The sequence below is a fragment of the Falco peregrinus genome, chromosome 19, assembly GCF_023634155.1.
Source record: "Falco peregrinus isolate bFalPer1 chromosome 19, bFalPer1.pri, whole genome shotgun sequence".
Taxonomy (NCBI): Eukaryota; Metazoa; Chordata; class Aves; order Falconiformes; family Falconidae; genus Falco; species Falco peregrinus.
This window is the reverse complement of record NC_073740.1, coordinates 5697258-5720892: the sequence shown is the minus strand read 5'-3', so window position 1 is coordinate 5720892 and position 23635 is coordinate 5697258. Positions and strand designations below refer to the sequence as shown.

At 60.2% G+C, this 23635-nt stretch overlaps 2 protein-coding genes across 4 annotated transcripts; both read left to right on the top strand.

Moving 5' to 3' along the window:
- The first annotated feature begins 5203 nt into the window (after nucleotides 1-5203).
- Nucleotides 5204-10375, top strand: LOC129782921 (methanethiol oxidase-like). Of its 2 annotated transcripts, XM_055792460.1 has the most exons (10): nucleotides 5204-5312; nucleotides 6031-6216; nucleotides 6737-6857; nucleotides 6948-7130; nucleotides 7463-7645; nucleotides 8000-8074; nucleotides 8363-8484; nucleotides 8585-8677; nucleotides 8927-9045; nucleotides 9689-10375. In XM_055792460.1, the coding sequence occupies exons 2-10, from the start codon at nucleotides 6049-6051 to the stop codon at nucleotides 9849-9851; spliced, it is 1227 nt and encodes a 408-aa protein (XP_055648435.1). In that variant the 5' UTR covers nucleotides 5204-5312; nucleotides 6031-6048; the 3' UTR covers nucleotides 9852-10375. The 2 variants fall into 2 exon arrangements, with proteins under 2 accessions (XP_055648435.1, XP_055648434.1); XM_055792459.1 differs by lacking the exon at nucleotides 5204-5312 and having other exon boundaries at nucleotides 5856-6216; nucleotides 7463-7641; nucleotides 7996-8074.
- A 3092-nt stretch (nucleotides 10376-13467) lies between these two features.
- LOC101914659 (methanethiol oxidase-like) lies at nucleotides 13468-22193 on the top strand. Of its 2 annotated transcripts, none has more exons than XM_055792435.1 (12): nucleotides 13468-16185; nucleotides 16607-16660; nucleotides 17027-17139; nucleotides 17857-18042; nucleotides 18563-18683; nucleotides 18774-18956; nucleotides 19289-19467; nucleotides 19822-19900; nucleotides 20189-20310; nucleotides 20411-20503; nucleotides 20753-20871; nucleotides 21515-22193. In XM_055792435.1, exons 1-12 carry the CDS (start codon nucleotides 16182-16184, stop codon nucleotides 21675-21677), a joined length of 1416 nt encoding a protein of 471 aa, XP_055648410.1. In that variant the 5' UTR covers nucleotides 13468-16181; the 3' UTR covers nucleotides 21678-22193. The 2 variants fall into 2 exon arrangements, with proteins under 2 accessions (XP_055648410.1, XP_055648409.1); XM_055792434.1 differs by having other exon boundaries at nucleotides 19289-19471; nucleotides 19826-19900.
- Nucleotides 22194-23635: the final 1442 nt, after the last annotated feature.

Sequence of the window (23635 nt, the reverse complement as noted above, 5' to 3'; positions counted from 1 at the left end):
CTGCTCTCGCCGCCCCGCAGACCCTCCACAGCGGGTGTCTCGGCAGAGGTGCTGCCGCCTCTCCACGGGTGGGAGGGCGACCCCGGCCCGCAGGCACCCATCCCTGGCGCTCCCACCGCCCTCCCTGACTTGCAGGTGGCCGCGCAGGTCGCAGAAGTGCTTTGTGCTGGGGCACCAGCTCAGAGGGAGGGTGGCACGTGATGAGGAGCTGAGAGCATCCTTAGGCTGCGCTGCTCATTAATGCACCCAGTTAAGACGAGACTTGTAGCTACAGGACTGGGAACCGGCGTCCTGACAAAACCTGTTGGCGGTGCAGCCGTTACGAGTGCTCCGTTCTGCCCACTCCGTTCTGCCCCAGGTCTTCTTTTCAGATGAGCCTTCAGTTTTCCCTCTCCTTCTGGATAGCAACAGAGGCAAGAATTAATCCCAGCCTATATTAACTCCTAGCAGCAGAAGACCCCCACATTTGATCTCCTCCCCTCTAGGCTGCAACAGATGGATACTGCGATCTCCTAACCCTCCTGCGTGCTTTTTGCTGTGCTTTTGCAGCATTTGCTCATTTCAGCGTTTGGAAGCTGGGCTCAATATGTGGAAGTTGTGCTGAGCATGAACGTGACCTTTCTTTGCCTTAAGGGAGTTGCCGGGGAGATAAGGATGCAAACGTAACTTTCTGGTTGTTTCTTAAAGTATTTTGCATAGGAATCATGGCTATTGCAGAGAGTGGAAAAGGGTATCGATTAGGTTGTTTCACCATAGATAAAAACACTCTGTTCTGCGATAGAAGAGCAAACCACTGACACATATTCTGCCTTCACGTTCCTAGTAGGATGAATAGAGACTGACCAGAAACTCATCCAGGGGAGCGTAAATGAGTCCTCGGAGCGTAACCTGAAATGTTTAGTTAAACTGCTCTGCTCAGCGTTTGTATTCCCAGTCTGCATTTCCTTCTCCATCAGCAGAGGAAAGTCAACCGTTCTGGGTTTTATTTCATTTGTGTAAGCCTGGGGTCGGATCTGCAGTGCTCGCAGGGACCTTTCAGGGAAGGTGCTAATGCCTGTCTTTAGGCAGAGGCCTGGGAGAGGAGAAAGAGCAGGTCCTGCTCGTCCGTCCTCCCCAGCTGCGTGGGGCTGCCACTCCTCCTGCACTCCTCTTGTGCCAGATGGAGCGATTGTGCGGCTGCGGGAGAAGGAGCTGATCCGGCAGAAAACCGCGCTGCCAGACAAGTGACTCACCTGCACACTCAGGGCCCTTTGGTGGCCGCCTGAAGCCACTTGTCATTCCACGGTGTCTGAAATGACAACCTAAGGACGTGGCTTTTGGATGGGTTTGTGCAGTCGTAGCTGTGGGCTGTGCTGGGGAGGGGGCTGGCGCTGCTGCCGTGCTTGTGGCCAGACCTTCCTGCCCCCTCCCCAGTGAGTCCCACAGCAGCAGCAACCGCCGCGTTTGGAGGGGAAGGGGTGGCCGGCCCCGCGGTGGGGCGAAGGCGGAGAGGCGCCTCGAGGGAGAAGCGCTGACATTGCCTCCAGCCAACCTTGCAGGCAGCACGTGGACGTGTGTTGTGATGCAACGTGAGTCGGGAAGCGAACGCCTTCCCTGGGGAAGGCGGGGAAGGTTGGAGAGTGCTCCTGTCGTCGGGGGAGTTCTTGCCTGGGCATCCAGAGCAGACTTGGTGTTCTTGGTGTGGCAGGGTCTTCTCCTGACGCGTTTGTGTGCTGTGCCAGCCTGCGCCAGATTGCGCCACCTGGTCTTGCCCATTATCAAAATTACAGCGTGTTCTTCCCTATCAGGGTTGGGAGAGACGGTCGGGAGGAGGGGAGCAGTTGCCGCCTCCGTGTGGGCTGTCCAGCGAAGCCCCTGATTGCTCCTCCATGTCACGGCTTCCCATCCGTGCCTGCCACAGGGAGCTGTTCCTGGGCCGAGAGCAGACCGCACCGACTGCGTTCGCTGCTAACCATCGCTTGCTTGCTCGTCGGTGTTGCTGAGCCTGCTCTTATCCTTCCTACTATCAGTTTTAATGAGAAAACTCTACACCCCGCAGCTTGGTTTTGCGAGGGATGCCAAAGACGTCACCGAGGAAAGCCAAATAGGATGACCAGCGCACTTTGTTAATGAGCGGAAGACTAATGAAGTTTTTAATTAGCAGGTGTGCAGGGGTGAGAAGAAGGTGCAGTGAGACATGCACATCGTGACAGCAGAAGCATTGCGCTAAAGGCACCAGCTGCGCGCTTGAAGTTGCCCCTGATGGAGCAGGAGCTTCTTGTGCTTCGCTGGCCCGGGTCGTGCTTCCCACCAGCCGGGCAGACCAGGGCGGCAGCACCTCGGGGACGCTGCCTGAACCTCTCTGTTGGGTTTGGTTGGAGAAGGATGGGCAGCTGTGCCCAGCTCAGAGCAGTGGTGAGCAGAGAGGAGGGAGACGCCGTGTGGAGCTGCTCCGAGCTGTGGAGCTGCTCCCGGACCGAGGGCTTGCTGCCATGGTGTTAGGCAAACGCCAGGCAGCCCCTCATTCCTGCAGGATCCCTGCTGGCCGCTCAGCCTCCAGCTCAGCTCAGGCTAGTGCGCGCTGTGTTCTGCTCTGCCTTTGGCCTGCCTCAGCTGCTGGACTTACAGGTCTTGTTGCTGGACCAGAGCTGCCGCTGCATCCTCCCGTCAGGCCTGGGTGTCCTTCGGTGAGCAGCATCCCCTGGTCCGTGTTCCCTGGAGCCTACGCTGAGGCCGTGCACCCTGTCAGCCTGGAAAATGAAGTGTCCGCTCTTTGTGGAATGAGTGAGCACCAGCCTGCATCAAAGGCTCCCATTATTCTCCTTTTCTGCTGCCTGAAACAAGGCCTTTGGCCAGCTGGTCCCACCTGCCTCTGGGCAGTGCGCGAGCGCTGGGCGCTGGTGCCAGGCTGCTCCCGTGTCTGCCTGTTGCACGTTAAAAGCGCTGTTCTGGAAGCAGAGCGCCATTAATTACAGCCCTAGTGAGACAGGCTATCGCTTCTGATGAGGATCTCCTGAGGGCTGCTTTAATGGCGCTGTCAGATGTGTCTGCATTCCTATGTGGAGCAATTACGTACCCCGTGTAATTTGCCCACTGGTTGAGGCGTTCTTCCACAAGATACGATACTCATTCACATTCCGTGGCGCTTGGTGTTTTCTTCCTGCTTTAGTTTGGCAGCTGGTGGCAGCCAGGGTGCTGGTGGTCTCAGGAGGGGACCCTTCTTCCAAAATTCTTCTCTGCAGCACCTCAGGCCCTTTAGGAGAGATCTCTGCTCTTCCCAGGGGTGTTTTGTGGCAGTTTTGTCCAGTTTGTATGTAATACAGCCGCACCGGTGCCAGGCCCTTTGTGGTGTCGGTGCCTGCTGTGGGGCTTTGGTATTCCTTGACCAGACGGGTGGGGAGGGTACGTAGCTACTGGCCAGGCACTGTTTTGCTCTGCTGAGTTGCCCCGAGTCCTAAAGGTTCCGATTTCCCACAGGTGGGCTGACGTCCCCCCGTGGAGATGCCAACCTGAGAGGCGACGGGCATGTCTTGACCTTGCAGGTGCTGCATCAGCAGGGGCGCAGATGGCGTTTGCCCAGGCACCCATTTCCAGCCTGGTGTGTTCCTTCGCTGTTCAGGAGATGCCGGCAGCTCCTCCAGTCTCTTCTGCCGTCAGCACTGTTGGAGCCCCCTGCCTCCTCTTGTGAGCCCTGTATCCCAGTTTGCAGCCCTCAGGGCTCCAGAAGCCTCTTTTGGGTAGAGGCGCCTCTGGGCTGGCTTGCTGAGCGGAGCCCAGGGAACCCGTGATGCCTTCAGCTCGCCCCCAGACAGACGTGCCTTCTCTCGGGGTCTGGATTTCAGAGGTGCCTTTGGTGCCCTCTCTACGTTTACATGTTGTTGTCTCCAGGAGCCTGCTGGTGGGGACGCTGATCTAGATGGGCTTCTCATCCCTCGTGCGGAATTTGCAGCCGCTGCACATTTGTGTGGCAGCCACCTGGGCACGGGGGATGGCTGCAATGAGCTTGTTTCTCAGCCGGGGCACGGGGGCCTCCAGAGCCTGAAGAAGTCCACTGGAGATCACCAGAGCGCCAGGATCAGATACGGGAGGCTGTGTTTAGGGAAAAGACCTGCACGCACCAGCAGATTTTTCCTCTAGATTGGTGGTTAGCAAGGCGGAAAGAAGCCGCAGCGCTGGTCTGGCACCTCCCAAACGCCGAGGAGCGATGGCTCCTCCCTTGGCAGCTGCTTTCTCCCCCCACCCTTTTGCCTTGTATATAAGGCCCCCTCGGAGCAGCCTCGGCACAGCACATCCCACTCCGGCGAGGCAGACAGCGAGCCGCACCTCCAGTCCCAGCACCTCTGCTCCAGGAGAGTGAACCAGAAGGCCGTCAGCATGGGTAAGAGATGCTCTGCAGCCTCCCGCAGCCCACAGCAGCTCCGAGCCTTGTGGCTCCATCCTGGACCGGGCTGCAGCCACTGCCTGGGGGCTGCGGACATCCCCCCTTGGACCCGAGTCCCCGCTGGGGACTGGCAGGTCTGTTCCGCTGCAGGGAGGAGAGGGGTGGCACTGGAGTGTGGCACCTTGTCCGGCTGGGGCCGAAGGTTCTCTCTGTTCTGGGACGGCCCTGGTGGCGCTTCAGGGAGGATTCCTCTCCTGGGTCGGGGGGTCGTCAGTGCCATAAGCGGAGCAGGGGCCGGTCACAGAGGTCCCCGTTGAGAGCTGGGGTGGGAGAAGGTCCCTTGGGTGGGACAGAGGCTTCCGAGTAGGCACCGTCTGGGACGTGGATGTTTCTCATTTTATTCTTCTCCCCAACCCAGACAGATGCAGAGCTCAGTGCTACGAGTACCCCCACCTGCCCGGAGGCTGTGAAAGGCAAGTCCTCTCGAGCGTGTCGTGCAGCGGGTGGTGTTTGGGAGAGAGCTCCCTGTTAGTGGAGACCCCCGTGAACGTGTGCCGAGTCCCCTCCCCCAAAGGGGCAGGACGGTACCCTCCGTGGAGATCTTCTCCGCTGTGGTTGTTCTCGTGCCTCTGGGTCGGTAACGGAGCCAGGGTTGGGCAGTTGTCAGTGCGCAAGGAGGAAGGGATGGAATAGCTGCAGGTCGTTGCGTTCAGCTGCCTGTAGGAAGGTCTTGGCATCCAGAAAAGTGAGTTCAGTCTTCTCTGAGGGTCTGCTGAAGCTTTTCTTTCCCGCCTGGCTGGTTCACGGCGTGCTTTAACACAAGCTTTCCTTCTACGCAGCTCCTAGAGAGGAGGTTGCCTACGTGACCTGCACCTACAGGGAAACCTGCGTGGAGCAGCCTGACTTCCTGGCCACCATTGACCTCAACCCCAGATCTCCCTGTTACTGCCAGGTACCCGTGTCCCTGCAGCGCTTGCCTGGGATGGTGCCCAGCTGCTGGCTCTGTGCTTCATGGTGCCTCGGCATTCGGGACCTTTCCTCCTTTTTGCTTGGGACTCCAGGTTGCTTGATAGCCACCCTGGGATGCCAGGCGTCTCTCTATGCCTGGCACCTTCTTGTCTTGGGCATTTTTCTCTCCTGTCCACCGTTCCCTCCTGCTGCCTGGTCATGCCCTGCCAAGACCCATCTGGGAAACCCCTGGTGAGTTCTGTCACAACAGGTCTCTCTCTTGCTTCTCCGCGGTTGTACGTGTGAGAGAGGGCTGTTGTCTGCCTGCAAACTCACCTTCCTGCTGTCTTTGCGCTGTCCTGTGTGTGCCTGGCTGCGGTTGAGTCGTCTCCGTCTCGGTGTCCTGGGGACAGGTCGGCTCTGACTCACTTCCCAACTCACTTCCCGAGAGTCTTGGTGCTGCTAGTGAGCTCCTGAGCACGTGCTCTGGATCAGCCTGTGGGTGGCTGCTCGGCATGGGGAACGGTCCTCCTCTCAGCGGCACGCCGTGCCCTAACGCGGAGCAGCAGCCAGTGCACGGAGCAGTGTTCTCGTCCCGGAGCTCTGCAGGCAGTGCCAGGCGCGCAGGTGGAGGCTGCCAAGCCAGAAGCATCTGCCAGCGTGAGGGTCCCCGTTTCTCCCTGCCTCCCTGTGCGAACCCTAACTCTGCCTTGGCTGCCTAGGTGATCCACCGCCTGCCCATGCCCAACCTCAAAGACGAGCTGCATTCCTCGGGGTGGAGCGCTGGCTGCGCCTGCTTTGACACTGCCACACCGAGAAGGAACAAGCTGATTCTTCCCTGTTTGATTTCCTCCCGCATTTACGTGGTGGATGTGGGTTCCCAGTGCCGGGCTCCCAAGCTGTGTAAGGTATGCCTCAGGTGACGCAAGGACAAGTTTCTGGGAAGGAGTTGGGAACTGGTGCTTCTGGGATAATACACAGGGAAGAAGGGTTCCGTCTTCATTTCCTCTTCCACCCCGATTTTAGGGAGCTGGGTCACGTTTTCCGCTCGGCTCTCTCCTTTCCAGACCAAGGAAGGCTCTGCTCATCCTTGCGTCCCTCTCTCTCCGCCTGTTGCGTTCAGAGAGCCTAATCGTGGGCAGTCACGCCCCGCACCACACCTGCCGCCCCAGCAGTGCGGTGGACAGACAGGCTGTGATGGGTTCGGTGTTGCTGCATTCTCCTCTGCGCAGAGGGGCAGCTCAGGGGCTTCTGTGCTCCTCTGCAAGGAGGAGCAGCCCCTGGCAAGTGGGAGTCCTTGGAACGAAAGCTCCCGCAAGCATCGGAGGTTTGCAGGAGTCTCTGGTGGCCAAAGGCTCTGCCAGGGAGCGTGAAATGAGCCGAGCAGTCGCCGGCTGAGGTGTGTGTGTCTGTGTGACCTTTTCTCAGATGATTGAGCCAGTGGATGTCTTCTGGAAGTGCAACAAGGGATACCTCAGCGTAGTGCACAGCCTGCCTAATGGTGACATCCTGATTGCCAACATGGGAGACCCAGCTGGCAACGGGAAAGGTACTTTGCCCGGCGATGACTCCACAAGGAAACGGGCTGCTTTGGAAGCGGAGTACGCGATTGATCGTGCGTCCCCTTTTTGTGCCCCAGGTGGATTCATTGTGCTGGATGGAGAGACCTTTGAGCTGAAGGGGAACTGGGAGAATGAGTGTGAAGCCCCCCCGACTGGAAACGACTTCTGGTACCAGCCGCGCCACAACGTTCTCATCAGCTCTGCCGGACTGGTCCCAAAACGCGCGGGACGCGGGTTTAATCCTGACGACTTGAAGAAAGGTGAGGGAATGAGGATGCAAGTGCTGAGCCAGAGCTCAGCGGGGTGGTGGGAGGGTGCCGGGGCCGTCAGAGCGAGAGCCGGAGCTGGAGAGGGGGGACAGGCAGACGTCCCCACGAACGGCCCGTCCTAGAGGCACGGCTGCAGGACGTGCAGCGCCTGTCCTTACCCCAGGCTGGTCCCTGCCCTCTCCCGCTGCTCCCTCAAGCGCGGCGGCTTCTCTGCAGGCTCTGGCTGGTCACTGCCGGGGCTGTCCCCGAGTGCGAGCATTTGGGGAGGGATTAGTCTCCACAGGTGGCCCCTCATCTTCTGATGTGGTCTTCCTTTTCCGCAGGGGTCTTTGGGCGCCGCCTGAACGTGTGGAACTTGTCCTGCCACACCCTCACCCAGTGCTTCGACCTGGGGGAGGACTCTCTGCCCCTGAGCGTGAAGTTCCTCCACAACCCCGATGCTGCCGAGGGATACGTCAGCTGTGCCCTGAGCGGCATTGTCTACCGCTTCTACAAGTGCGAGGCAAGTGTTCTGCCAGCAGCCGGGGAGACCCGGCCGTGGGGAGCTTCAGGGCGACTGGGAAAGGCACCGAAGAAACGCGGGGTGGCGGGGAGAAAGGAGGAGGCGTGTGGAGAGGGCAGCGTGCGGAGCCAGCTCCGGACCCTTAGGCTGGGGGATTCATCTGAGCGAGGAGGCTCAGCCTTGCTGCTGCTGTTAGCCGGTGCCGCCCCAGCCGTGCCTGCTCGCCGTAGCTGGGCACAGCGGCAGCTTTCCTCCGGCAGCTTTGCCGGCTGCGCAGGCGTGCGAGTGCCGGGCAGCGCTCTCGCCTGAGCAGCCTGGAGCACTCACAGTGCTGTGCCCATATTCCTTGTGCAGAGAGACAACTGGGCCGTAGAGGAGGTGATTCGGATACCGGCCAAGGACGTGACAGGATGGATTATGCCCAAGATGCCAGGTCTGTGTGCCCCGAGGGGTGTTTATATTTTCCCTCCCGGAGCACTGTGTCGTGCAGCCCGGCAGAGACCCCTCACTGACCCGCGGCGCCGTGCCGCGCAAAGATGGCAGAAGGCTTGTCGGAGGGGGCAGGGGCTGCGCGCACCCCGAGGAGGCACCGCTGCCCCAGCTGCAGCCTGCGCACTCGGGCGGCTCTCGTGCACCATAGGCACGACGTCCAGGGTGGCAGGGAGAGGCGCGTTCTCTGTGGGCGCTGCCTTCTCTGGAGCTTTTTGTTTGTGTGCCCTAGCCTTCACGGTGGACCTCGTCATCTCGACGGATGACAAGTACCTGTACCTCAGCAACTGGCTGCACGGAGACATCCGCCAGTATGAGCTCTCCAAGACCTGCAAGCCCAGGCTGGTGGGGCAGGTAAGGCGGGAGCGGAAGGGCTGGCACCGCTGGGTTCCTTAGGAGGGTCTGGCGGTGGCCGCGTGACAAGGCCACGTGTCTCCCCCTGCCTCGCTTCCAGGTGTTTGTGGGAGGCAGCATCCTCAGAGGGGGACCCGTCACCGTGTGCAGAGACGAAGAGCTGAAGTGCCAGCCGGACCCCTTGGTGGTCAAGGTGAGCTCCGTGGCCTCTTTGCCCTCTGGTGTCCTTTGCGCTTGGGCTCTGCTCGGCAAATTCCCTGCCCGCGGGCTCTGGGGCAGGTCTCCGCTGCAGCGGCCCGTGTGCCCGCAGCTGCTGGCCGCTTGCCTGCGCTGGCAGGGGAGGCAGCCGCTCTGCTCCGCTGCGCTCCGCTCCCTGCTCCGGCTTGTGCTTGGCTGCTGCGGGAAAAGCCAGTAACGCCAGGGCTGTCTGTTGTGCCTGCAGTGCAAGAGAGTGTACGGCGGCCCCAGTAAAATGCAGCTCAGCGTGGACGGCAAGAGGCTGTACGTCACCAACTCCTTCTACAGCACGTGGGACAAGCAGTTCTACCCGAACTTGGTCAGGTGAGAAGCGCTGGGCAGGCGCGAGGCCTCTTTTGCACGGCCCCTGCGTTCCAAAGGGGAAAGGCGCCTCGCTGGGGGGGCTCTGAGGACACCTCTGTGACTGCAGGGGACGGGGCCTCCTAACGTGGTCCCCGCAGCTTCCTCGGGCGGGATCTCACGTGCGCCTGACCCCGGCGCCCCTGGCCGAGCGAGGTGCAGCTGCCGCCTGCGTGGAGCCGCAGTGCCCGGCCTGTGCTCGGGAGAGCCCGGGAGCGCTCCAGCCGGGAAGGCGGAGAGGATCCGCCCGTGGAGCCCCGGCAGCCAGGCCAGGCCGCTCTGGCAGCGCCTCCCCAGGTGTCCCCCCCAGAGGTTTTGGTCTGGCAGAGCGGGCGATGGTCTCTCTCCAGCGCAGAGCCAAGCTCCAGCCCGCCTGCCACGTCGTTCCCGGCGGTTCGCCCGCGTCCATCGAGCATTCAGGGAAAAGATGTGAGCGCGGGCGTGTGGCCCCGCTGGAAGGGAGCCTCCGCGCCCTCCTCCCTGCGGAAGAGCAGATGTGAAGGAGCCGGCCTCCTCCTCCATACGGAACGGGGAGGTGCGGGCAGGAGGCCCGGAACAGGGCCCTGGCTTGCTTGCCTGTGACCGCTGCGCTCTTGTTCCCTCGCAGGGAAGGCTCCGTCATGCTGCAGATTGACGTGGACACTGAGAAGGGCGGCCTGTGCGTGAACAAGAACTTCCTGGTGGATTTTGGGAAGGAACTCAACGGGCCTTGCCTTGCCCATGACATCCGCTTCGCTTCCGGAGACTCCACCTCCGATATCTTGGCCTAGGCGCCCTGCGACAGGCTCCCTCCTCCTCTCTCTTCTGTGGTGCAGCCGTCAGGGAGCAGCGTAGGATCGTTGGGTTCGGGGGTCCCCACGCCTTGCTGGAGTCTGGGTTTCTGCTGACAGGAGCTGCGGGAGCTCCGCGTCACCGCGCGGGGCTGGGTCAGGTAGAGCAGTGCAGAGGCACAGGGCACGTGGTCAGCGCTGTTCCCAGTGCCGAGCGGTCCCTGGGCCCGAGGCGCGGAGCAGAGCCGGGGCAGCTGCTGCGGTACGGAGCTGTGCAGCGTGCGGTGCCTCAGAAGGAGGGGAAGCACCCACTTTGTCGGCGTTACTGTTCTTCAGCCAGGTCGTTCCTGGACACTCTTCCCGCAGCACGAGAGCCTCCTGGCTGGCTTCTCGGTGCTGGGGCCGCTCCGCGTCATCCCTCCAGGGCTGTCACGCGCTTGGGTTTGGAAAGAAGTGCCTGCTTCCTGACACCGGTTTGCTCCTGTCTTCTGCTTTAAACATGAATAAAATTGTCCTTCGCATCAGCTACATCTTCATGCGTCTTGTTTCACCAAAGCCTTTCCAATTTATTTCAGGGGAAAATGCCAGCACTAGTTAATGATAAGATCAGGGTTTTGAAGATCCCTGAGACAGGGCACTGGTTTTGCAAGAGTGCCAGTTCGTCTTCCTGGAAGTCTCCAGTCGTGGCCGTCTTTGCTTGTTCTTCTCTCGTGTTCATTCTTGCAGGGACATGTTTCATAGGGCAACTTGCCAACCATTTGTTTTTCTGCCACAAATGAACATCCCTTGTCAAAGTAATGTAGTGTTGTGATCGCCCAAGCCAACCGTTTGGTTTTAGTAGGGCTTGCTTTACCACGCATGAAGGTCTGAAAGAATACTTTTAGTAGACACTCCAGTGAAATCCCTTGTGTTAAGTGGCTGGCACACTGCTGGAGAGAAGATTGCTTTCAGCTTGCTCAGTTCACACGGACAGCAGAGTCGTAACTCAGTTGAGAAAGGAAAGTTAGTGTTTTCACCCAAAGGACCTACAAAGTGACCTCAGTCCTTAAAAGTTCTTATTTGGCTGTTCTCTTTCACTGTTGTTTCACAAAAGCAAGATGTAGTTACTGGAGCTGTAAATCATCCTCCTGTTTATCGTGTGCTGCGTGAGAAGCCAAATCGCAGTCACACGGTGTAAGCCCGTGTGCTACACGGGACAGCGACCGCCGTCCTCCAAGACCTGCTGCACACCCACGTGGCTTCACATGAACCCCACTCACCTTGAGCATCTTCACAAGGGTGCACTTTGCAGCCAAAGCCATAATTGGCTTGGAGTTTGCAAAAATTAGAATGTAAAGAGGATCCTTCTAGCTGTTAGCCTGTTATGTGTTTACCTTGGAAGAATACAAACTCATTTACTTCCTTCACGGTTCTCTTGGGCAAACACGTTGCTACGCCTGTTGTGCACCCTGGGGTGCTGCTGTTCAGCATCACGATCGCTTGAGCGTGGCACCGCGGTCTGGCCCCCAGCGTGCCTCGATGGAGGGTCTCCTCGGGGGCGTCCCTGCTGGTGAGGTGGATTTGGAAGGTGCCTGCTCTCGCCGCCCCGCAGACCCTCCACAGCGGGTGTCTCGGCAGAGGTGCTGCCGCCTCTCCACGGGTGGGAGGGCGACCCCGGCCCGCAGGCACCCATCCCTGGCACTCCCACCGCCCTCCCTGACTTGCAGGTGGCCGCGCAGCGAGGTGAGGGCTCGGCCGGGGCTCGGGGCTGCGTGGGGCCGTGAAGGTCAAGGGGCAGCGCTGCAGCGGTGACCCAGACCCTCGACCCACCGCCAGGCCCTGCTCTGCCCCCGCCGTGTCTCTGCCACTAGCAGCCAGCTCGTCCACCCCCCCAAGGGCTGTCCCGGGTCCTTGGGGCCCGATAGCCGCGTTCCAGGGAGCGGGGGCCGTTCCACGTGCTTGCGCGTGAGTTATCCCGGGAACGTGGGATGCGGTGTGGCTGCGGCGGCCACATGCACCTGTGTGGGGAGGCGGTGAGTTGGGGTGGCTGGCCTTGGCTGCTCCGACTGTTCTCTCCAGCAGTTCTTGGGAGGACGTGCTTCTCCCTGGCACCAGCACCCTCAAGCCCTTTGCAGCTTCCAAGAGGTCGCAGAAGTGCTTTGTGCTGGGGCACCAGCTCAGAGGGAGGGTGGCACGTGATGAGGAGCTGAGAGCATCCTTAGGCTGCGCTGCTCATTAATGCACCCAGTTAAGACGAGACTTGTAGCTACAGGACTGGGAACCGGCGTCCTGACAAAACCTGTTGGCGGTGCAGCCGTTACGAGTGCTCCGTTCTGCCCACTCCGTTCTGCCCCAGGTCTTCTTTTCAGATGAGCCTTCAGTTTTCCCTCTCCTTCTGGATAGCAACAGAGGCAAGAATTAATCCCAGCCTATATTAACTCCTAGCAGCAGAAGACCCCCACATTTGATCTCCTCCCCTCTAGGCTGCAACAGATGGATACTGCGATTTCCTAACCCTCCTGCGTGCTTTTTGCTGTGCTTTTGCAGCATTTGCTCATTTCAGCGTTTGGAAGCTGGGCTCAATATGTGGAAGTTGTGCTGAGCATGAACGTGACCTTTCTTTGCCTTAAGGGAGTTGCCGGGGAGATAAGGATGCAAACGTAACTTTCTGGTTGTTTCTTAAAGTATTTTGCATAGGAATCATGGCTATTGCAGAGAGTGGAAAAGGGTATCGATTAGGTTGTTTCACCATAGATAAAAACACTCTGTTCTGCGATAGAAGAGCAAACCACTGACACATATTCTGCCTTCACGTTCCTAGTAGGATGAATAGAGACTGACCAGAAACTCATCCAGGGGAGCGTACATGAGTCCTCGGAGCGTAACCTGAAATGTTTAGTTAAACTGCTCTGCTCAGCGTTTGTATTCCCAGTCTGCATTTCCTTCTCCATCAGCGGAGGAAAGTCAACCGTTCTGGGTTTTATTTCATTTGTGTAAGCCTGGGGTCGGATCTGCAGTGCTCGCAGGGACCTTTCAGGGAAGGTGCTAATGCCTGTCTTTAGGCAGAGGCCTGGGAGAGGAGAAAGAGCAGGTCCTGCTCGTCCGTCCTCCCCAGCTGCGTGGGGCTGCCACTCCTCCTGCACTCCTCTTGTGCCAGATGGAGCGATTGTGCGGCTGCGGGAGAAGGAGCTGATCCGGCAGAAAACCGCGCTGCCAGACAAGTGACTCACCTGCACACTCAGGGCCCTTTGGTGGCCGCCTGAAGCCACTTGTCATTCCACGGTGTCTGAAATGACAACCTAAGGACGTGGCTTTTGGATGGGTTTGTGCAGTCGTAGCTGTGGGCTGTGCTGGGGAGGGGGCTGGCGCTGCTGCCGTGCTTGTGGCCAGACCTTCCTGCCCCCTCCCCAGTGAGTCCCACAGCAGCAGCAACCGCCGCGTTTGGAGGGGAAGGGGTGGCCGGCCCCGCGGTGGGGCGAAGGCGGAGAGGCGCCTCGAGGGAGAAGCGCTGACGTTGCCTCCAGCCAACCTTGCAGGCAGCACGTGGACGTGTGTTGTGATGCAACGTGAGTCGGGAAGCGAACGCCTTCCCTGGGGAAGGCGGGGAAGGTTGGAGGGTGCTCCTGTCGTCGGGGGAGTTCTTGCCTGGGCATCCAGAGCAGACTTGGTGTTCTTGGTGTGGCAGGGTCTTCTCCTGACGCGTTTGTGTGCTGTGCCAGCCTGCGCCAGATTGCGCCACCTGGTCTTGCCCATTATCAAAATTACAGCGTGTTCTTCCCTATCAGGGTTGGGAGAGACGGTCGGGAGGAGGGGAGCAGTTGCCGCCTCCGTGTGGGCTGTCCAGCGAAGCCCCTGATTGCTCCTCCATGTCACGGCTTCCCATCCGTGCCTGCCACAGGGAGCTGTTCCTGGGCCGAGAGCAGACCGCACCGACTGCGTTCGCTGCTAACCATCGCTTGCTTGCTCGTCGGTGTTGCTGAGCCTGCTCTTATCCTTCCTACTATCAGTTTTAATGAGAAAACTCTACACCCCGCAGCTTGGTTTTGCGAGGGATGCCAAAGACGTCACCGAGGAAAGCCAAATAGGATGACCAGCGCACTTTGTTAATGAGCGGAAGACTAATGAAGTTTTTAATTAGCAGGTGTGCAGGGGTGAGAAGAAGGTGCAGTGAGACATGCACATCGTGACAGCAGAAGCATTGCGCTAAAGGCACCAGCTGCGCGCTTGAAGTTGCCCCTGATGGAGCAGGAGCTTCTTGTGCTTCGCTGGCCCGGGTCGTGCTTCCCACCAGCCGGGCAGACCAGGGCGGCAGCACCTCGGGGACGCTGCCTGAACCTCTCTGTTGGGTTTGGTTGGAGAAGGATGGGCAGCTGTGCCCAGCTCAGAGCAGTGGTGAGCAGAGAGGAGGGAGACGCCGTGTGGAGCTGCTCCGAGCTGTGGAGCTGCTCCCGGACCGAGGGCTTGCTGCCATGGTGTTAGGCAAACGCCAGGCAGCCCCTCATTCCTGCAGGATCCCTGCTGGCCGCTCAGCCTCCAGCTCAGCTCAGGCTAGTGCGCGCTGTGTTCTGCTCTGCCTTTGGCCTGCCTCAGCTGCTGGACTTACAGGTCTTGTTGCTGGACCAGAGCTGCCGCTGCATCCTCCCGTCAGGCCTGGGTGTCCTTCGGTGAGCAGCATCCCCTGGTCCGTGTTCCCTGGAGCCTACGCTGAGGCCGTGCACCCTGTCAGCCTGGAAAATGAAGTGTCCGCTCTTTGTGGAATGAGTGAGCACCAGCCTGCATCAAAGGCTCCCATTATTCTCCTTTTCTGCTGCCTGAAACAAGGCCTTTGGCCAGCTGGTCCCACCTGCCTCTGGGCAGTGCGCGAGCGCTGGGCGCTGGTGCCAGGCTGCTCCCGTGTCTGCCTGTTGCACGTTAAAAGCGCTGTTCTGGAAGCAGAGCGCCATTAATTACAGCCCTAGTGAGACAGGCTATCGCTTCTGATGAGGATCTCCTGAGGGCTGCTTTAATAGCACTGTCAGATGTGTCTGCATTCCTATGTGGAGCAATTACGTACCCCGTGTAATTTGCCCACTGGTTGAGGCGTTCTTCCACAAGATACGATACTCATTCACGTTCCGTGGCGCTTGGTGTTTTCTTCCTGCTTTAGTTTGGCAGCTGGTGGCAGCCAGGGTGCTGGTGGTCTCAGGAGGGGACCCTTCTTCCAAAATTCTTCTCTGCAGCACCTCAGGCCCTTTAGGAGAGATCTCTGCTCTTCCCAGGGGTGTTTTGTGGCAGTTTTGTCCAGTTTGTATGTAATACAGCCGCACCGGTGCCAGGCCCTTTGTGGTGTCGGTGCCTGCTGTGGGGCTTTGGTATTCCTTGACCAGACGGGTGGGGAGGGTACGTAGCTACTGGCCAGGCACTGTTTTGCTCTGCTGAGTTGCCCCGAGTCCTAAAGGTTCCGATTTCCCACAGGTGGGCTGACGTCCCCCCGTGGAGATGCCAACCTGCGAGGCGACGGGCACGTCTTGACCTTGCAGGTGCTGCATCAGCAGGGGCGCAGATGGCGTTTGCCCAGGCACCCATTTCCAGCCTGGTGTGTTCCTTCGCTGTTCAGGAGATGCCGGCAGCTCCTCCAGTCTCTTCTGCCGTCAGCACTGTTGGAGCCCCCTGCCTCCTCTTGTGAGCCCTGTATCCCAGTTTGCAGCCCTCAGGGCTCCAGAAGCCTCTTTTGGGTAGAGGCGCCTCTGGGCTGGCTTGCTGAGCGGAGCCCAGGGAACCCGTGATGCCTTCAGCTCGCCCCCAGACAGACGTGCCTTCTCTCGGGGTCTGGATTTCAGAGGTGCCTTTGGTGCCCTCTCTACGTTTACACGTTGTTGTCTCCAGGAGCCTGCTGGTGGGGACGCTGATCTAGATGGGCTTCTCATCCCTCGTGCGGAATTTGCAGCCGCTGCACATTTGTGTGGCAGCCACCTGGGCACGGGGGATGGCTGCAATGAGCTTGTTTCTCGGCCGGGGCATGGGGGCCTCCAGAGCCTGAAGAAGTCCACTGGAGATCACCAGAGCGCCAGGATCAGATACGGGAGGCTGTGTTTAGGGAAAAGACCTGCACGCACCAGCAGATTTTTCCTCTAGATTGGTGGTTAGCAAGGCGGAAAGAAGCCGCAGCGCTGGTCTGGCACCTCCCAAACGCCGAGGAGCGATGGCTCCTCCCTTGGCAGCTGCTTTCTCCCCCCACCCTTTTGCCTTGTATATAAGGCCCCCTCGGAGCAGCCTCGGCACAGCACATCCCACTCCGGCGAGGCAGACAGCGAGCCGCACCTCCAGTCCCAGCACCTCTGCTCCAGGAGAGTGAACCAGAAGGCCGTCAGCATGGGTAAGAGATGCTCTGCAGCCTCCCGCAGCCCACAGCAGCTCCGAGCCTTGTGGCTCCATCCTGGACCGGGCTGCAGCCACTGCCTGGGGGCTGCGGACATCCCCCCTTGGACCCGAGTCCCCGCTGGGGACTGGCAGGTCTGTTCCGCTGCAGGGAGGAGAGGGGTGGCACTGGAGTGTGGCACCTTGTCCGGCTGGGGCCGAAGGTTCTCTCTGTTCTGGGACGGCCCTGGTGGCGCTTCAGGGAGGATTCCTCTCCTGGGTCGGGGGGTCGTCAGTGCCATAAGCGGAGCAGGGGCCGGTCACAGAGGTCCCCGTTGAGAGCTGGGGTGGGAGAAGGTCCCTTGGGTGGGACAGAGGCTTCCGAGTAGGCACCGTCTGGGACGTGGACGTTTCTCATTTTATTCTTCTCCCCAACCCAGACAGATGCAGAGCTCAGTGCTACGAGTACCCCACCTGCCCGGAGGCTGTGAAAGGCAAGTCCTCTCGAGCGTGTCGTGCAGCGGGTGGTGTTTGGGAGAGAGCTCCCTGTTAGTGGAGACCCCCGTGAACGTGTGCCGAGTCCCCTCCCCCAAAGGGGCAGGACGGTACCTCCGTGGAGATCTTCTCCGCTGTGGTTGTTCTCGTGCCTCTGGGTTGGTAACGGAGCCAGGGTTGGGCAGTTGTCAGTGCGCAAGGAGGAAGGGATGGAATAGCTGCAGGTCGTTGCGTTCAGCTGCCTGTAGGAAGGTCTTGGCATCCAGAAAAGTGAGTTCAGTCTTCTCTGAGGGTCTGCTGAAGCTTTTCTTTTCCCGCCTGGCTGGTTCACGGCGTGCTTTAACACAAGCTTTCCTTCTACGCAGCTCCTAGAGAGGAGGTTGCCTACGTGACCTGCACCTACAGGGAAACCTGCGTGGAGCAGCCTGACTTCCTGGCCACCATTGACCTCAACCCCAGATCTCCCTGTTACTGCCAGGTACCCGTGTCCCTGCAGCGCTTGCCTGGGATGGTGCCCAGCTGCTGGCTCTGTGCTTCATGGTGCCTCGGCATTCGGGACCTTTCCTCCTTTTTGCTTGGGACTCCAGGTTGCTTGATAGCCACCCTGGGATGCCAGGCGTCTCTCTATGCCTGGCACCTTCTTGTCTTGGGCATTTTTCTCTCCTGTCCACCGTTCCCTCCTGCTGCCTGGTCATGCCCTGCCAAGACCCATCTGGGAAACCCCTGGTGAGTTCTGTCACAACAGGTCTCTCTCTTGCTTCTCCGCGGTTGTACGTGTGAGAGAGGGCTGTTGTCTGCCTGCAAACTCACCTTCCTGCTGTCTTTGCGCTGTCCTGTGTGTGCCTGGCTGCGGTTGAGTCGTCTCCGGCTCGGTGTCCTGGGGACAGGTCGGCTCTGACTCACTTCCCAACTCACTTCCCGAGAGTCTTGGTGCTGCTAGTGAGCTCCTGAGCACGTGCTCTGGATCAGCCTGTGGGTGGCTGCTCGGCATGGGGAACGGTCTCCTCTCAGCGGCACGCCGTGCCCTAACGCGGAGCAGCAGCCAGTGCACGGAGCAGTGTTCTCGTCCCGGAGCTCTGCAGGCAGTGCCAGGCGCGCAGGTGGAGGCTGCCAAGCCAGAAGCATCTGCCAGCGTGAGGGTCCCCGTTTCTCCCTGCCTCCCTGTGCGAACCCTAACTCTGCCTTGGCTGCCTAGGTGATCCACCGCCTGCCCATGCCCAACCTCAAAGACGAGCTGCATTCCTCGGGGTGGAGCGCTGGCTGCGCCTGCTTTGACACTGCCACACCGAGGAGGAACAAGCTGATTCTTCCCTGTTTGATTTCCTCCCGCATTTACGTGGTGGATGTGGGTTCCCAGTGCCGGGCTCCCAAGCTGTGTAAGGTATGCCTCAGGTGACGCAAGGACAAGTTTCTGGGAAGGAGTTGGGAACTGGTGCTTCTGGGATAATACACAGGGAAGAAGGGTTCCGTCTTCATTTCCTCTTCCACCCCGATTTTAGGGAGCTGGGTCACGTTTTCCGCTCGGCTCTCTCCTTTCCAGACCAAGGAAGGCTCTGCTCATCCTTGCGTCCCTCTCTCTCCGCCTGTTGCGTTCAGAGAGCCTAATCGTGGGCAGTCACGCCCCGCACCACACCTGCCGCCCCAGCAGTGCGGTGGACAGACAGGCTGTGATGGGTTCGGTGTTGCTGCATTCTCCTCTGCGCAGAGGGGCAGCTCAGGGGCTTCTGTGCTCCTCTGCAAGGAGGAGCAGCCCCTGGCAAGTGGGAGTCCTTGGAACGAAAGCTCCCGCAAGCATCGGAGGTTTGCAGGAGTCTCTGGTGGCCAAAGGCTCTGCCAGGGAGCGTGAAATGAGCCGAGCAGTCGCCGGCTGAGGTGTGTGTGTCTGTGTGACCTTTTCTCAGATGATTGAGCCAGTGGATGTCTTCTGGAAGTGCAACAAGGGATACCTCAGCGTAGTGCACAGCCTGCCTAATGGTGACATCCTGATTGCCAACATGGGAGACCCAGCTGGCAACGGGAAAGGTACTTTGCCCGGCGATGACTCCACAAGGAAACGGGCTGCTTTGGAAGCGGAGTACGCGATTGATCGTGCGTCCCCTTTTTGCGCCCCAGGTGGATTCATTGTGCTGGATGGAGAGACCTTTGAGCTGAAGGGGAACTGGGAGAATGAGTGTGAAGCCCCCCCGACTGGATACGACTTCTGGTACCAGCCGCGCCACAACGTTCTCATCAGCTCTGCCGGACTGGTCCCAAAACGCGCGGGACGCGGGTTTAATCCTGACGACTTGAAGAAAGGTGAGGGAATGCGGATGCAAGTGCTGAGCCAGAGCTCAGCGGGGTGGTGGGAGGGTGCCGGGGCCGTCAGAGCGAGAGCCGGAGCTGGAGAGGGGGGACAGGCAGACATCCCCACGAACGGCCCGTCCTAGAGGCACGGCTGCAGGACGTGCAGCGCCTGTCCTTACCCCAGGCTGGTCCCTGCCCTCTCCCGCTGCTCCCTCAAGCGCGGCGGCTTCTCTGCAGGCTCTGGCTGGTCACTGCCGGGGCTGTCCCCGAGTGCGAGCATTTGGGGAGGGATTAGTCTCCACAGGTGGCCCCTCATCTTCTGACGTGGTCTTCCTTTTCCGCAGGGGTCTTTGGGCGCCGCCTGAACGTGTGGAACTTGTCCTGCCACACCCTCACCCAGTGCTTCGACCTGGGGGAGGACTCTCTGCCCCTGAGCGTGAAGTTCCTCCACAACCCCGATGCTGCCGAGGGATACGTCAGCTGTGCCCTGAGCGGCATTGTCTACCGCTTCTACAAGTGCGAGGCAAGTGTTCTGCCAGCAGCCGGGGAGACCCGGCCGTGGGGAGCTTCAGGGCGACTGGGAAAGGCACCGAAGAAACGCGGGGTGGCGGGGAGAAAGGAGGAGGCGTGTGGAGAGGGCAGCGTGCGGAGCCAGCTCCGGACCCTTAGGCTGGGGGATTCATCTGAGCGAGGAGGCTCAGCCTTGCTGCTGCTGTTGGCCGGTGCCGCCCCAGCCGTGCCTGCTCGCCGTAGCTGGGCACAGCGGCAGCTTTCCTCCGGCAGCTTTGCCGGCTGCGCAGGCGTGCGAGTGCCGGGCAGCGCTCTCGCCTGAGCAGCCCGGATCGCTCACGGTGCGGTGCCCATGTTCCTTGTGCAGAGAGACAACTGGGCCGTAGAGGAGGTGATTCGGATACCGGCCAAGGACGTGACAGGATGGATTATGCCCAAGATGCCAGGTCTGTGTGCCCCGAGGGGTGTTTATATTTTCCCTCCCGGAGCACTGTGTCGTGCAGCCCGGCAGAGACCCCTCACTGACCCGCAGCGCCGTGCCGCGCAAAGATGGCAGAAGGCTTGTCGGAGGGGGCAGGGGCTGTGCAAGCCCTGAGGAGGCACCGCTGCCCCAGCTGCAGCCTGCGCACTCGGGCGGCTCTCATGCGCCATAGGCACGACGTCCAGGGTGGCAGGGAGAGGCGCGTTCTCTGTGGGCGCTGCCTTCTCTGGAGCTTTTTGTTTGTGTGCCCTAGCCTTCACGGTGGACCTCGTCATCTCAACGGATGACAAGTACCTGTACCTCAGCAACTGGCTGCACGGAGACATCCGCCAGTATGAGCTCTCCAAGACCTGCAAGCCCAGGCTGGTGGGGCAGGTAAGGCGGGAGCGGAAGGGCTGGCACCGCTGCGTTCCTTAGGAGGGTCTGGCGGTGGCCGCGTGACAAGGCCACGTGTCTCCCCCTGCCTCGCTTCCAGGTGTTTGTGGGAGGCAGCATCCTCAGAGGGGGACCCGTCACCGTGTGCAGAGACGAAGAGCTGAAGTGCCAGCCGGACCCCTTGGTGGTCAAGGTGAGCTCCGTGGCCTCTTTGCCCTCTGGTGTCCTTTGCACTTGGGCTCTGCTCGGCAAATTCCCTGCCCGCGGGCTCTGGGGCAGGTCTCCGCTGCAGCGGCCCGTGTGCCCGCAGCTGCTGGCCGCTTGCCTGCGCTGGCAGGGGAGGCAGCCGCTCTGCTCCGCTGCGCTCCGCTCCCTGCTCCGGCTTGTGCTTGGCTGCTGCGGGAAAAGCCAGTAACGCCAGGGCTGTCTGTTGTGCCTGCAGTGCAAGAGAGTGTACGGCGGCCCCAGTAAAATGCAGCTCAGCGTGGACGGCAAGAGGCTGTACGTCACCAACTCCTTCTACAGCACGTGGGACAAGCAGTTCTACCCGAACTTGGTCAGGTGAGAAGCGCTGGGCAGGCGCGAGGCCTCTTTTGCACGGCCCCTGCGTTCCAAAGGGGAAAGGCGCCTCGCTGGGGGGGCTCTGAGGACACCTCTGTGACTGCAGGGGACGGGGCCTCCTAACGTGGTCCCCGCAGCTTCCTCGGGCGGGATCTCACGTGCGCCTGACCCCGGCGCCCCTGGCCGAGCGAGGTGCAGCTGCCGCCTGCGTGGAGCCGCAGTGCCCGGCCTGCGCTCGGGAGAGCCCGGGAGCGCTCCAGCCGGGAAGGCGGAGAGGATCCGCCCGTGGAGCCCCGGCAGCCAGGCCAGGCCGCTCTGGCAGCGCCTCCCCAGGTGTCCCCCCCAGAGGTTTTGGTCTGGCAGAGCGGGCGATGGTCTCTCTCCAGCGCAGAGCCAAGCTCCAGCCCGCCTGCCACGTCGTTCCCGGCGGTTCGCCCGCGTCCATCGAGCATTCAGGGAAAAGATGTGAGCGCGGGCGTGTGGCCCCGCTGGAAGGGAGCTTCCGCGCCCTCCTCCCTGCGGAAGAGCAGATGTGAAGGAGCCGGCCTCCTCCTCCATACGGAACGGGGAGGTGCGGGCAGGAGCCCCGAAACAGGGCCCTGGCTTGCTTGCCTGTGACCGCTGCGCTCTTGTTCCCTCGCAGGGAAGGCTCCGTCATGCTGCAGATTGATGTGGACACTGAGAAGGGCGGCCTGTGCGTGAACAAGAACTTCCTGGTGGATTTTGGGAAGGAACTCAACGGGCCTTGCCTTGCCCATGACATCCGCTTCGCTTCCGGAGACTCCACCTCCGATATCTTGGCCTAGGCGCCCTGCGACAGGCTCCCTCCTCCTCTCTCTTCTGTGGTGCAGCCGTCAGGGAGCAGCGTAGGATCGTTGGGTTCGGGGGTCCCCACGCCTTGCTGGAGTCTGGGTTTCTGCTGACAGGAGCTGCGGGAGCTCCGCGTCACCGCGCGGGGCTGGGTCAGGCAGAGCAGTGCACGGAGGCACAGGGCACGTGGTCAGCGCTGTTCCCAGTGCCGAGCGGTCCCCGGGCCCGAGGTGCGGAGCAGAGCCGGGGCAGCTGCTGCGGTACGGAGCTGTGCAGCGTGCGGTGCCTCAGAAGGAGGGGAAGCACCCACTTTGTCGGCGTTACTGTTCTTCAGCCAGGTCGTTCCTGGACACTCTTCCCGCGGCACGAGAGCCTCCTGGCTGGCTTCTCGGTGCTGGGGCCGCCCCGCGTCATCCCTCCAGGGCTGTCACGCGCTTGGGTTTGGAAAGAAGTGCCTGCTTCCTGACACCGGTTTGCTCCTGTCTTCTGCTTTAAACATGAATAAAATTGTCCTTCGCATCAGCTACATCTTCATGCGTCTTGTTTCACCAAAGCCTTTCCAATTTATTTCAGGGGAAAATGCCAGCAGTAGTTAATGATAAGATCAGGGTTTTGAAGATCCCTGAGACAGGGCACTGGTTTTGCAAGAGTGCCAGTTCGTCTTCCTGGAAGTCTCCAGTCGTGGCCGTCTTTGCTTGTTCTTCTCTCGTGTTCATTCTTGCAGGGACATGTTTCATAGGGCAACTTGCCAACCATTTGTTTTTCTGCCACAAATGAACATCCCTTGTCAAAGTAATGTAGTGTTGTGATCGCCCAAGCCAACCGTTTGGTTTTAGTAGGGCTTGCTTTACCACGCATGAAGGTCTGAAAGAATACTTTTAGTAGACACTCCAGTGAAATCCCTTGTGTTAAGTGGCTGGCACACTGCTGGAGAGAAGATTGCTTTCAGCTTGCTCAGTTCACACGGACAGCAGAGTCGTAACTCAGTTGAGAAAGGAAAGTTAGTGTTTTCACCCAAAGGACCTACAAAGTGACCTCAGTCCTTAAAAGTTCTTATTTGGCTGTTCTCTTTCACTGTTGTTTCACAAAAGCAAGATGTAGTTACCGGAGCTGTAAATCATCCTCCTGTTTATCGTGTGCTGCGTGAGAAGCCAAATCGCAGTCACACGGTGTAAGCCCGTGTGCTACACGGGACAGCGACCGCCGTCCTCCAAGACCTGCTGCACACCCACGTGGCTTCACATGAACCCCACTCACCTTGAGCATCTTCACAAGGGTGCACTTTGCAGCCAAAGCCATAATTGGCTTGGAGTTTGCAAAAATTAGAATGTAAAGAGGATCCTTCTAGCTGTTAGCCTGTTATGTGTTTACCTTGGAAGAATACAAACTCATTTACTTCCTTCACGGTTCTCTTGGGCAAACACGTTGCTACGCCTGTTGTGCACCCTGGGGTGCTGCTGTTCAGCATCACGATCGCTTGAGCGTGGCACCGCGGTCTGGCCCCCAGCGTGCCTCGATGGAGGGTCTCCTCGGGGGCGTCCCTGCTGGTGAGGTGGATATGGAAGGTGCCTGCTCTCGCCGCCCCGCAGACCCTCCACAGCGGGTGTCTCGGCAGAGGTGCTGCCGCCTCTCCACGGGTGGGAGGGCGACCCCGGCCCGCAGGCACCCATCCCTGGCGCTCCCACCGCCCTCCCTGACTTGCAGGTGGCCGCGCAGCGAGGTGAGGGCTCGGCCGGGGCTCAGGGCTGCGTGGGGCCGTGAAGGTCAAGGGGCAGCGCTGCAGCGGTGACCCAGACCCTCGAGCCACCGCCAGGCCCTGCTCTGCCCCCGCCGTGTCTCTGCCACTAGCAGCCAGCTCGTCCACCCCCCCAAGGGCTGTCCCGGGTCCTTGGGGCCCGATAGCCGCGTTCCAGGGAGCGGGGGCCGTTCCACGTGCTTGCGCGTGAGTTATCCC

What these genes read in the sequence shown, in the direction of transcription:
- LOC129782921 (XM_055792460.1), top strand. Translation starts at nt 6,049, where the DNA reads ATGCCCAACCTCAAAGACGAGCTGCATTCCTCGGGGTGGAGCGCTGGC. An exon ending in CTTCTACAAGTGCGAGGCAA is followed by an intron (nt 7,646 to 7,999) that starts GTGTTCTGCCAG and finishes TTGTGCAGAGAG; the next exon opens with ACAACTGGGCCGTAGAGGAG. An exon ending in AGCCCAGGCTGGTGGGGCAG is followed by an intron (nt 8,485 to 8,584) that starts GTAAGGCGGGAG and finishes CCTCGCTTCCAG; the next exon opens with GTGTTTGTGGGAGGCAGCAT.
- LOC101914659 (XM_055792435.1), top strand. An exon ending in GGGCTCCCAAGCTGTGTAAG is followed by an intron (nt 18,043 to 18,562) that starts GTATGCCTCAGG and finishes ACCTTTTCTCAG; the next exon opens with ATGATTGAGCCAGTGGATGT. An exon ending in GATTATGCCCAAGATGCCAG is followed by an intron (nt 19,901 to 20,188) that starts GTCTGTGTGCCC and finishes TGTGTGCCCTAG; the next exon opens with CCTTCACGGTGGACCTCGTC.